This window comes from Berghia stephanieae, chromosome 1 (genome assembly GCF_034508935.2).
Source record: "Berghia stephanieae isolate SIO BIC M18660-M18661 chromosome 1, UCSD_Bste_1.3, whole genome shotgun sequence".
NCBI classification, from domain to species: Eukaryota; Metazoa; Mollusca; class Gastropoda; order Nudibranchia; family Aeolidiidae; genus Berghia; species Berghia stephanieae.
In genome coordinates, this window is record NC_088360.1 from 47,933,115 (window position 1) to 47,947,047 (window position 13,933).

The 13,933-nt window shown below is 35.1% G+C and overlaps 1 protein-coding gene across 1 annotated transcript in view; it reads right to left on the reverse strand.

The window, feature by feature from the left end:
• Positions 1–8,957: 8,957 nt before the first annotated feature.
• The window catches only part of LOC144976586 (uncharacterized), a 21,083-nt gene continuing 16,107 nt past the window's right edge, over positions 8,958–13,933 (reverse strand). Inside the window, exons 9-12 of the mRNA XM_078920882.1 lie at positions 12,319–12,474; positions 11,871–12,051; positions 11,022–11,108; positions 8,958–10,766 (exon numbers count right to left, since the gene is read on the reverse strand). Coding sequence (XP_078777008.1) covers positions 10,663–10,766; positions 11,022–11,108; positions 11,871–12,051; positions 12,319–12,474 — 528 coding nt within the window. The 3' untranslated portion in view covers positions 8,958–10,662. The remainder of the gene's footprint in view (positions 10,767–11,021; positions 11,109–11,870; positions 12,052–12,318; positions 12,475–13,933) is intronic.

Consider the following 13,933-nt stretch of genomic DNA (forward strand, 5'->3'; position numbering starts at 1 on the left):
GTTCCCTATTTGAACCAGTCCCTCTTTGTCTTGCCTTTTCTCTTGTGCTTTAATTGTAATTCTAGAACTTTTTACTATCCCATTTTCTTCCTTTTTACTGTCGCTGATATGACCTTAATGTGTTGCAAGCGTAAGCGCTGTAAAACCCTTAAAAACAAAAACAAACGATCTTGTGCTTGTATCCTGATGAGACTTATAGGTGATCTGAAACTAAGTACATTGGTGGTAAGCTCTTGGAATCTAAATCTGATCCCTATTTGTTCCCAGTTCCCTGGATGGGGTTCCCTACCTCCACAGTGAGCAGGGAGGTACTTACCGTGTCTTCTATCCCCTTATATCTGTTTTCCAACATGCTTTCTGTCTTTGTCTTGGTATGAGATTGCTTGGTTTTGTCCCGACCCTGGCCGGAGTCCTGGGCTGGGAGGGAAACAGTCAAATGCATAGTCATTGTTTTGGGAGATGTTTTTTTCCTTGTAAATCATCTCTCTGTTTTGTATTATTATATTTGCTATTTTTGATGTATAATGAAATGTAAGCATTTGAATGTATTCCTCTTTGTTGGATCTTGTGCTTTTGTCTGGGTGAGACTTATAGGTGATCTCAGACTAAGTACATTGATGGTATGTTCTTGGAATCTACATCTGATCCCTATTTGTTCCCAATTCCGCTTTGTCTTACTTTTTCTTGGATGCTTTAATTGTAATTCTAGAACTTTTTACTGTCCCATTTTCTTCCTTTTTACTGGCGCTGATATAACCTAAATGTGTTGCAAGCGCCGTAAAACCTTTAAAAACGAAAACAAAAAATCTCAGAATCTCAATTGTTTGTTATGAATTAGATTTTCGATATTTTGATTTGGTGCTGGTTTAGTTGACGATAAAACAATAATTCTGGTTAAGTGGACTACTTACCAAAGTCACATGGAATGGTCCCATTTCTTTTGTAAAAGTAAAAGCGATTTTGGTATATATTTTAGATATTACAATATTATGATAGTGACCTTTTGAAAAATATACATTATCATTATCATCAACCCAGAAATTAACTGTCCTAGTTGACTGAGGTGTCGAGTGAAGACGTAACAGGCATATGAAGACAAGTATGACATAAGCGATTATTTTTGGTATGCATTTTTAGGTAGGTTGTCAACTAAACCAGCACCTTTCCTAACTATAAATTCGAAATAGGCCACAAACATAATGTAAATCTTAAATGTATATATTTAAAAAAAAAATAATTAAAAGCTTCAAATTAAGTTTTGTCCATTTCAAGAAATATGGAGATAAAATAAGTTAATCCTCAACCCATGATATGTGTTTTGCTTGCAATCATTATTTATTATTTATTCATGATTACGTTTACATTCCCAGCCTACAACAATGACCAGAAAGATTATGAGGATCTCTCCTCAGAGTCTTAGGACAGATCTTCTTAACTTGCTGCTTACTTATTTTTACACGAAATAACTATTGGTATTCTTTTGTTAAATAGAAGTGATTTGTATTTATTAAGTCAATTTTTCTTTTATTATGTTTTTTAAAAAGACATTCCAAAAAAAATTTAGTTTAAGATGTTTATTTTCTTGCAAATATCAGGTGTGAGAAAAAAAACCCGGAAAAGTTTAGAAGCCTGCAGGTGCCAGACCAAAAATGATAAAAGTCTGAAATTTTACCGCAGTCAAACCTAATTATTTAATTTATGTGTACGATTTTTCAAAAAATTATATTGACAAATTTTAATTCCACGAGAGTTTTATTAAACCCACCGCAAAAATGCGTAATCAAATATTTTGGACGTAATTCTCAAATTTTGATGTGATCTTTCGATTTCTCATTTTATTTTATAGCTGATCGTAGCATTTTTTTTCAATGATCCAATTGATTTTCTAATGTCATGAATAGTGAGTCGATCCCATGCATTTTGAATCGACTCTTTCAACTCTGGGTGTAAAATGTTATAACACCCTTATAGACGATCAATGGCCAAATGCTGTAGTCCATAGGATTTTAGTCAGGGTACATCGGAGACTATTCATCTTTAGAAACTAAATCGAATATGATAAGCTAAAAACATGTTCTAGACTTTTCCCTGGTTGATCTTTTGTTTTTCAACCAGACACAGTAACTTCTTACACTAATAACACTGCACTGCTAAAACAAGACGCAATTTTGGAAACTTTCATTATCATGATTTTTATACGAGTTTGGTATAGCCGACCTAGTTTCTTAATCAATAAAGCATTTTTAATTGGCAGGAATTAACTTAAGGTTTTTGTTCATGTTGCTTGTCAATTTTCGAATATTTTTGGATACTACTAAAATAGTGTCATTTTTTTCCGTGTTTTTTTCCTCGCACCCCATATAGGCCTAATATTATATATATATATATATATATATATATATAATTATATATATAATATATATATATAATATATATATATATATATATATATATATATATATATATATTAATATATATATATTAATATATATGTCCCCAGTTGTAGCTGTGAATTTGTATGTTTTCATTCTTAAATGGTATGAGTTTTTCAAGCTATGAAAATAAAAGGAAAATAAATATTTATTTTGATAATCAATACTGGTTGGTTGCAAGTTTTTGAGCAATGTTTCTTGATTTGTGTGTGCAAAGACAGCTTCATGGTGGGTGGAATTCTTCTTAACCATTTAACTGCCATACTCTGGAACAAGACGTATTTCAATGTTTGGCCAGAAAACTTGTCCTTCAAATATCGATCTAACTGAATGATCCTGATCTTGGCAAAAAAAAAACAAAACTCTCAAACATTGGACTTGGCATTCAACAACACAAGGTGTGTGTATTGGAAACCAGGTAAATGTGTTCACTGGGTAACCAAACGGCCGGGCTAGTTGGCAATATAGTATGGAGATTGCTGTTGAGTTCTACGTCCCTCCTTCAACTGTTCCTATTAGCGTAACCTTTTTATGAACTTGAGCTTTTATATAGAGCAATATCCCCCAAACATGCTCAATGCGCTTTACAAGGGGTCCCTAGCCAACAGCAACACTTAAAATGTAGGACGATACATGATGCTTGTTCAGACAGAGACAACGCTGTTAACGGCCAGGTACTCATTTACACATGGGTAAGGTGAGAGAATGTGAGTAAAAAGCCTTTTCCAAGGACTCAACCATGCGTCGCACAGGACTCGAACCCTGGACCTTCCGATCCAAATGCAAGTGTTGTACCACTAGACCACATAGCTGCACCTGGAACCCAAGAGTGTTACGAACTGATTAACTATCAATCTGTGACACATCGTATAGACGTAGTATTAAGTTCAGGTGTAGAAATAGATTTTATATTTATAGCCTTGAAGAGTTTATTTGTTCCATAAAAGGATAAAGAATAACGTTTCTTAAAAAGCAAATAAAAGCCCCCAAAATGTCGTATTTTTGGGTCTTTTACGTCTAATTTTACTTTTTTTTTGTCATCTGGTTCACTCCGACATAAAACGATATCCGGTTGGTTGGTCACATTTTTGGGGATGTTTCAATGTGCCATTTTCTTTCTTTTTTTTTTTTAAATTGTAATCAAGGTGCTTACTTGACCTAAAAGTGTTGCGAATACCAGACAGACAACAAATGACATTTAGCATCCCCTGATATGCCCTTTTAAAGAAATTGGATTGGACACACGTTACACTGCACATATTTAAATAGCACACTATTGCCTTTTATTACGTGGACTATACGTTTTTAATCACTAACAATTGAGATTTACAGAAACTAAACCAATGACCTTATGGGTGAATGAAGTATATTTATTTATATCTAGATAAAAATAAAAACATCAAGTGAAGATCATAAATATTGAAATAAAATAAAATAACGTAATAAAACAGCCAGGTCAAGTGTTGAAATCTTGTACTCGTAATATGTCATTAACTAGTGAAATGTCTCATTCGGCTTTCTTGCAAAACTTGTACACATCTTGGTTTGAACGGGATGGAAGTCGAGCGATCGAATACATTCGACACGTTTTTATGTTTTGAAGGCTTCTTAGAATATCGTGGACATAACTTTCAACAACAAGCAAAAAAGTTGGAAATGATTTCGTGATTAGTGCAGTTGAGATTGAGAAGTAATTGTAAAGCCCCCCATAGACGCTGACATCCGCTGATCGCGGATCGGATGACCTCGTCGCTGTGACCCGACCTGCGTTTATCGCAGATGATTTTTGCCCACATACGGGGAGATATTTTTTTTGAGGCGATCGGGGGCGTGGCAGTATAAAAAAGTGGACAATTTTTTTCGGATTTTCGCTGTTTTCACGTCGGATTCGTGATCAGCGTCAAATTTACAATAGGTTTGATATTAAGAACTGTGTGTTTACTCCAAAAAATGGTGGAATTAGAAATAAATATTAATTAATAGTGAGGCTATGTGGCCGACAGAACCGATCCCAGTTACTGTCTGTTATTCTATCTTTCGTCTTGCGCACAATAGTGATTACTTCTCACTAAATTATATCAATTAGACTGTTGAAGGAACGAAATTGACATCATTCCACTCTTTGTTATTGTATTAAGGCAGTCATTTTAGTAATTAGTTCTCACTAAATTATATCAATCAGACTTTTAACGTTCAAGGTTACTCGTAGTTTTGTGTGACGGTACGTTATTTCCGACTGATGGATGTTGTGAGTATTTTACCTAAACTCATAGCATCAATAACCGTCCAAGATATTCGCATCATATGTAGCAATAGCTATAAGAGAGAGAGAGAGAGAGAGAGAGAGAGAGAGAGAGAGAGAGAGAGAGAGAGAGAAAGAGAAAAATTTACTTGCGCTATATATACCGCTATATTCAATAAAGGTGCTCAAATCACTTTATAAGGGTCTTTGGCCAACATTAAAACATGTTAGACGAGACATGACTGCTAAGCGATATTGCAATTGTTTCCCGACAGAGACGACGCTGTAAACAGCGAAGTACTCATTTTAACAGTGAACAAGGTGAGAGAATGCGAGTAAAGAGCCTTTTCCAAGGACTCAATTATGCGCCACTCAGAGCGGGACTCGAATCCAGTACCGTCCGATCCAAATGCGAGTGTCATTTCACAAGACCACATGCATAGACGCACAAAAAAGTGATGAGAGAATAGATTCATATGTATTGAAGAAGGAGAGAGAGCGGATGGAGTGAGTTAAGTTCTTGGATATTTATAGAAGGAACTAAATTGACGTCACTCATCTCATTTTTATTGTTTTGAGACACCCATTTTTATGATTAGTTCTCATTAAAATATATCAGACTATAAAGTTCAAGGTTCCATGTAGATTTTTGGGCTGGAGTGATATTTCTGGCTGGCGGACTTTGTGAGTATTTTAATTTAACACAGAGCATCAATAGAGGAATGAATTTGACGTTAGTCAACCCGATATTATGCTTTAGACAGCCATTTTATAATTAACTATCACTAAGTTATATCATCAGACTATAACATTCGAGTTTGCAATTTGTGTTTATATGTTATACCCGAGGAGAATGTCGTAAGTATTTTTCCAATACGCATTAACATCAATACATTGCAATCCGATTTAAGTTTAAAAGCGATGTAGACCATCGGACATTTTTCCATTTTGTGGACAAAAAGATTTATTATTAATCGGCATAATTATTATATATTATTATAAATTATTATTATTATTATTATATTATTATTATTATTATTATTATTATTATTATTATTATTATTATTATTATTATTATTATTATTATAATTATAATAATAATAATAATAATAATAATAATAAAATTTATTATTATTATTATTATTATTATTATTATTATTATTATTATTATTATTATTATTATATAACATTATTTGTAAAACAAGCGACAGTGCTCCCGTGGCGTGGCAATTAACGGTACTCCTCGGTACTACTTGCATTCGCAGCCCCCCCCCCCACCACCACTACCACCACCACACCCCACACACACGCACACAGCTCTTTTTTTCTTTTTTTTTTTTTTTTTTTTTTGGGGGGGGGGGGGGGGGGCGTTGTTTGTAGATTATAATTCAAGGTTACAATGCCCACCCCTGTCATCCCCTAGTCAAGGCTTTTTGGCATCTGCCAATCCCAAATGTATGTGTCAAGGTCGACCGTCATGTCGTGTCAACGAGTGAGGAAAAAAAAAAAAGAATTGGCATATTATTATATCATCACATTGAAAATTATGAAAACTATTTTTTATTTTGTATGAAATCCTTTATAAATTTTACAATGATCAAGAACGAAACTTTTGCCATCTACCTCTTCCTGGCGCAACATTTAAAAAATATTATTTTAAAAAAATAATAACACAGCATTTATTTGGCGCAATATCCACGTGCTCAAAGCTCTTTACAAGGGGTCCCAACGCAACAGCAATATTAAACTTGAAAGATGAGACATGACGCCTGTCAGGCGATGTGACATTTTTTCCCAACAAAGACAACGAACGGCCATGTACTCGTTTTACACCTGAGTATGGTGAGAGAATGGGAGTAAAGAGCCTTTTCCAAGGACTCAACTCTGCGCCACTCAGAGCGGGTCTCGAAACCCGAATCTTCCGATCCGAAAGCGAGAGTCATACCACTTGGTGCATCACAAAACAGGGAGGGGCACTGTTCTGTCGGCCACATAGCCTCAATATTAATTAAAAGTTATTTCTAATTTCATCAATTTTTGGAGTAAAAACATAGTTCTTGGTATCAAACCTATTGTAAATTGGACGCTGATCACAAATCTGACGTCAAAACAGCGAAAATCCGAAAAAAAATTGTCCAATTTTTTATACTGCCACGCCCCCGATCGCCGATCGCCTCGAAAATATTAAGCAAAGCGGGCTTTGCGAGCGATGGACCGTCCCTAGGTTTATCGGCCAAGTATTTGGCCACACACATTGCGTTTTCACCCCGGTTTGCCTGATCGGGGTCTGAACCAGGATCAAATCCGCGCGTGTATTGAGCCTTTTAGGAAAACTGTGAGAAATGTGTGAAAAGAGGATATGGGGCGCCAAAGCAATCAGTGGATTGAATAGACTATTGCTCACTCAATGGCTCAAAAATCTTCAACTGGTGAGAGACCAAATGAGAAGGCATTCAATTATCTCCAACTTCTGGACCAGAGAAACAACTTAATCATCATCATCATCATTGTGAAAGAAAATAGAAACATATATTCATGGAGATCGTTTGTTTTTAGTATAACCATGTCTCGTATGCGGTGAGGTGGTTGGAAACCAAAAAGGGAAACTATTAAAATCAAACAAAACAACAACAAAAAAAAAAAACATCATTGAACAACTTCAGTCAGAGCAAATATTGAATTTATTGCCACTTAGTGTCAATTTAAAATGTAAATTGTTCCACACTTTACAACATCTATAGCCTTATTTATCCTATTATATTAACTTGTACATATATCAAAATTTTAGAAATACAATTTACAAACAGCTCATTCATTTCTTAACTATAGATACAATGATTCAGTTAATATACGTTTAAAAGTCTATTCTTGACTCTGTTTATTATTATTATTATATGTTATTTTCATACAGATAAGTAAAAATGAAAATTTTAAAAAATATATAAAAAGAATTGGCCAAGCTATCGTTTTATACAATTGACCATTAAGGTGAAAAACGCATCACACTCGTCCATGAATATTCCCCCACTTTCTTTCATCTATGGATATTAGTTTGATTTAACCTTTGAATTATTGAAAGTGAAAAACCCTTGCCTCCAACATTACTCAGTTTACTGCCGTACTCTGGAAAAATTTGTATTAAACATTTTGACCAGAAAACTCGTCCTTCAAATATCGATCGATTTAAATGACCCTCATCTTGGAAAAAAAAGTTCTCAAACCTGGGACTTCACTGATTAATGTGACCCGTCGCCTCAGTCTGATTTTAGGCCGAAGTTAACCAAACGTAAAAAAAAATAATAACTTTAAAAAATGCTCATTCTGTTTACTATAAAGTATGTTAGAGCCTAATTTGACTCAAATTCCACAGTACAGTTTACACTTCAAATGTAATGTTGTGAACAAGGCTGGTCCATCTCGACATATTACCAGACTGATGTAGTGGGCACAACTTATTTTGACTAATGAAAGAGTTGACTTGACTCCATTTTTATTCACCTATCTAAAAAAGCCGTGGAAGAACTTCTATAGATGCACTTGGATAAGAAGCTCACAACATTGCAGTCCGGAAGTAGAACGGACCAACACATAAAACTATGTGTAACCATGAACGTTTATAGTCTGGTTAATACAGTTTAGAATTACTCATAAACGCGGATGGCAAAAAGCAATAACAAAGGCCTGAATGACGACATCTTCGTTCTATCTATATATCACGGGTTTCAAATTCAGATAGCATTGCTTATGCTTTCTTATTCTCTGTAAAATTATATATTCATATAATTGGTTACGGCATTCGATATTTTAATACAAAACAATGTAAACTTTTTAAAGCAAGAAAAAACGTAGAGTACAATCAGTGCATTGAGACTATAAAACTCAATTGGATTTCAAACATAAAAATGTCATAATAATTATCCCAATGCTGTTTTTGATACGTCATCTCTCTCTCTCTCTCTCTCTCTCTCTCTCTCTCTCTCTCTCTCTCTCTCTCTCTCTCTCTCTCTCTCTCTCTCTCTCTCTCTCTCTCTCTTCTATCTATCTATCTATCTATCATCTATCTCTCTCTATCTCTCTCTCTCTTCTCTCTCTCTCTCTCTCTCTATATATTATATATATATATATATAATATATATATATATATATATATATATATATATATATATATATATATATATATATCTATATATATGTACATATATACATATATATATTATATATATATATATATATATATATATATATATATATATATATATATATATATATAACTCTTTCTTTTTCAATGAGAATAATAAGTTGAAAAGTTCTACATCTGAAACAAATTTTACATTGTCAGTTTGTATTATGCTACATTCACTCGTGTATAAGAGGAAAAACGACATCTAAATGAAAATAATCATAAAATGAGAGATAATTTTACTGGCTGCTTTTCGATAATAACTGACTCATTTGACACATCTAGTGACACAAATAATGCTTTGACTTTTTAAGTTTCAAAGTAATGTCAATTTATTTTCTCTCCGATAGCTGCATGTTTATTTATCATGATATATCAAACTTTCAAACTACCCTGAGCAACTTGATGAAATCGCATTTGAAATCGCAATTTGTTTTCTTTGTTTGGCATTGTATCAATAAATAAAAAAAAAGAGGCTTACATTTTACAAAGAAAAATTTAGATATTCAATTGTAATAACAATTATCGTCGGCATCATCATCATCATCATCATCATCATCATCATCATCATCATCATCATCATCATCATCATCATCATCATCATCATCATCATCATCATCATTAGTAATAATGATAATGCTTTTAATCGTAAATTAAATATAATTTTGATTAGCTAATACTCTGATTGCAGTGGTTAAAATTTTTGTAATATACACTAAATTTTAAACAGTTATGATAAAGCAACCTTTGACAAAAGCTTGTACTTTTTAAAATATAAATAAACAGACACGCACGCACACAAATAACGATAAATAAATATCAACATTTATATGGCGCGTTTTCACAAGGATTCATTTAGTCTCCCAGCAGGTCATATCGGGTCATATTTCCATTTCATATAGTACCAGTCGCCTGTTAGGCGTCTTTTTTCATACTAACACTCGTACAATATCCGCCACTGCATGAAGCCAAGTAATCATCCACACCTGAGTGGAGTTTGTAAAGTGCCTTACCCAAGTCAATAGGGGCAGAAGTTCTAATGTAAACGAGACACTATACCACCGAGCCACACACACATACTCTCTCTCTCTCTCTCTCTCTCTCTCTCTCTCTCTCTCTCTCTCTCTCTTTCTCTCTCTCTCTCTTTCTCTCTCTATCTCTCTCCTCTCTCTCTCTCTCTCTCTCTCTCTCTCTCTCTCTCTCTTTCATACACACACACCCGCATTCAGACACATAGAGTATGTCTTGTAAAAGCAAATAATATATTAGTTAAAAGATTACAGATATTATCTTCCAGCGGCCTGTGCATAGGTTAGAAGAAATTGAGTAATCTCAGACAAGGCTAAGTTTCCGGCGATCTCAATAATAGACTGACTGTTCTTATCTTATAATACATAGATAAGTTATGCGTTTTCAGCTGCTTTGAATATCTGGATACAAACGGTGTCTGATAGATTTACCATCACACTAGTGTCAAACCATTAGTTAATCAGACGTACCGTCAACTGGGGTGACTTTGCTTCAACCGATTTTGAGTATTCTCAGGCTTGTTGCAGTTATTTCCCTTATTAGAGGCCTTGATTTTTCATCAATAGAAATAACTGTTGCAAATCTGGGTGCAATCTAGTCTGTCCAAATATATAGAGGCAAAGTCACCCCTTAAGGCAAAATGACCCCAGTTGAAGGTAACGGTTTTTTTGTTGTTTTTTTTTTTTTCACCCCGTTTGTTTAGCTTCGTCTTTGTCGTGTGCAAAGTAGTCATATATGGATCCAATGTGGAGAGGTGGGTCCAAATCCCCTTTTCCTAATCAAACTGATTTCGCTCTCGATGCTATTTCTGTCTTTGCTGCTTCAAAATGTCCGTCAACTATTTCCTGTGGTGTGCAACCTATCCGGAAGTACGTTATCACCCCTGAAAGAAAAGCCAAAGATTTTTAAACTATCTAATTAATGAAAGGGTTACAATTTATAACAATATAATTTTCTTCAAAATAATTATCAAAACTTTTGCTTTATTTGTTGTACACTCGGTACTCATTAAGTCAATAGTTCAGATTTGATTTATAATAGAATTGTGTAGATTAAATAGCGGTTTAAAAAAAGACAGAATAATCAACTTTATAAATGCTCATTAGTCGTGTAGTGATTCACTTTCAACGTCACTCACCTTCGTCTATTTTCATACAATTTACCACAGTGGAAGCCACAAGTTCATTTGATTTTCCATCACACACCACTCCGTCTAATCTTTCACCTGCAATTGTGAATATTTAAGAATATTAACATGAAGCTCTTGGCCAAGCTTCTTTTTCTTTACCATACTTGTGTTACCAAATGTTGCCTACAATTCTTATGCTTGGATAATAGTAATGATGATGAAGATAATAATGATAAATAATAATAGTTAATAATAATAATAATAATAATAATAATAATAATAATAATAATAATAATAATAATAAGAAGAAGAAGAAGAAGAAGAAGAAGAAGAAGAAGAAGAAGAAGAAGAAGAAGAATGCTACAACTAATGCTGCTGCTGCTGCTGCTGCTACTACTACTACCACTATTAATACTACTACTACTACTACTACTACTACTACTACTACTACTACTACTACTACTACTACTACTACTACTACTACTACTACTACTACTACTACTACTACTACTACTACTACTACTACTACTACTACTACTACTACTTCTACTAATACTAATACTAATACGACTATTACTACTGAGTAGAGGAGGAAAAAAAAAAGGGGGGGGGGGGGGGGGGCGTTTTTTAGGTTAAGATACGTTTTGGTAAAAACATTCACATTTCACTATTTGATTGTTGTTTTTATTTTTGTTTTGTTTTGATATGTTCTTCCATAAGCTTTTTTCGATTTTACCTCAGGTTAATAACAAAAGTCAATGTTTTCTACAGCATAAAGAATGAGAGAGAGAGAGAGAGAGAGAGAGAGAGAGAGAGAGAGAGAGAGAGAGAGAGACTGAGAGAGGAAAGGAAACTTACCTAAAGAATTGATGACCATATCGTGATGTGTGCTGTCCTCTGCCCCACTGGGATTCGCTGACGTCAGAGCAATGGGTCCTGATAAGCTGACCAGGTAAGCCAGAACGGAGCTATCGGGTACACGAATACAAATGCTTTCTTTGGTACCAACGTAATCAATTGAATCGCCCATACCCAGTCTCTGAATAAAAAGAGAAATTAAATTTATTGGAAAACTGATTATAACTATACATTGAACAAAGGCAGGTTAGTTATATTTATGAGCTTTCTTATCCCAATTTGATGCTTCGACTGCTTTTATCACAATTGTGAAAACCTACAATGTTAATAGCACGGTGGTAAAAGGATGGTTGAAAAAAGTTTTCAAAGTTTATTAACCATTCGATTATCGTACTCTGGAAAACATATTTTAAAATTCGGCCCAAAAAATGTAAAGTATGACATTTACCCTTAGCCACTCTCCTTTTTTGACCACACAGCTGATGCCTCCTGGATAGCATCGCCTCATGAAGTTCCAAAGAAGATCACTGAAGGGTGGGTCCACAGCCGCCAGCTGATCAAGGTTGGATAGGCACACACAGATGGGCTTTTCAGCAGGTCGGCCCTAATAGGGAATACGATGTTTTTAGTTGTTGGGGTAAATGAAGTTGAGTAGGTGAACTTTTTAGAAAATACAAATTTGTGGGAAGATGTTTGGAAGCTAAGAAGTAAAAGAGAGAGAGAGAGAGAGAGAGAGAGAGAGAGAGAGAGAGAGAGAGAGGCGAGGAGGTGAAGGAGGATGCAGAGGAGGAAGCGGGAGAGTGAGAAAAGAGGCGATATGTGTTTTTGGTAAAAAGGTACTATTACACTCATTCGTAACCGATTAAATGAATTTATTGTAAAACAAAGGGACTTTTATGCTTTATTGAAGCAAATGAACTAATTTCCGAAAATATAATAAACTGAAATGTCACTTTTTTGTTAGTTTTATTGTTAAAATCACTTTTTGGCATCTGGTTAACCATATGAAATACCGTTTTGAGACGATGGGTTACGTATCCGTCTTTAAATTCAACTTTTATCATTAAATTACCCATGTATAATGCCATTTTGAGACGATGGGACATTTTGGTATGCCATTGAAATAATGATGCTGAGGAAGTGCGATATAAGAAAAAGTGCAGATTAATATATCGGAGTGACTATTCTCACCCCCGGGATGAGAATAAAAAAATCGATCGAGCTCTCATCCCCGGGATGAGAGTAGAGGTCCTCGCCACTTCTCGCTATTCTCACCCCTGTTAACCAACATGTAGGGAGGGTAGGTAGCCTAGCCTAGCCGCCACCCCTTCTCGCTATTCTCATCCCGTATTACTATTACCTAACCAACAGCCAGATATAAATTGAGACAGGGGAGAGAAAGAAAGAGAAGGGGAGGGGGGGGGGGGGGGAGACGAAATAGAAAGTGGAGGAGAAAGAGAAGAAGAAAATACCAACAAATTAAAATAGAGAAAGAGGGGAGGGGGGGGGGGGGGGGGAGAGGGCGAGAGAGATATGAAATATTGAGTGGACGAGAGAAAGGAAATACAAACAATATAAAAGATGTAGAGAAATAAAGTTTGGGGTAGGGGGAGGGAGAGAGCGAGAAAATATAAACAAGTTAAAATACCATACGTAGGGAGAAATTGAGACAGCTAAGTCAACACAAAATAATAATATGCCCATAAAAGGAAAAGTCCAATTCTTAGAAATTGAGCGAATCCAGTTCGCTTAAAAAAAAAAAAAAAAAAAAAAGAGAGAGAGAGAGAGAGAGAGAGAGAGAGAGAGAGAGAGAGAGAGAGAGAGAGAGAGAGAGAGAGAGAGAGAGAGTCCCGTAGACAGATTTCCAACAATGATTCCCATATCTCAAGCCAGCCAGTCTACATTTTAAATGCACGACATATATGTTCACCCTCCTTACGTCCAGTACCACGAGAGATTTGATGATCAGGTGAGAGTAGTGAGGAAGGGGGGGGGGGGGGGGGGGGTGCTAAGCTGACCCTACACAGGGATGAGAATAGCGAGAAGGGACGGCGGCCAGGCGA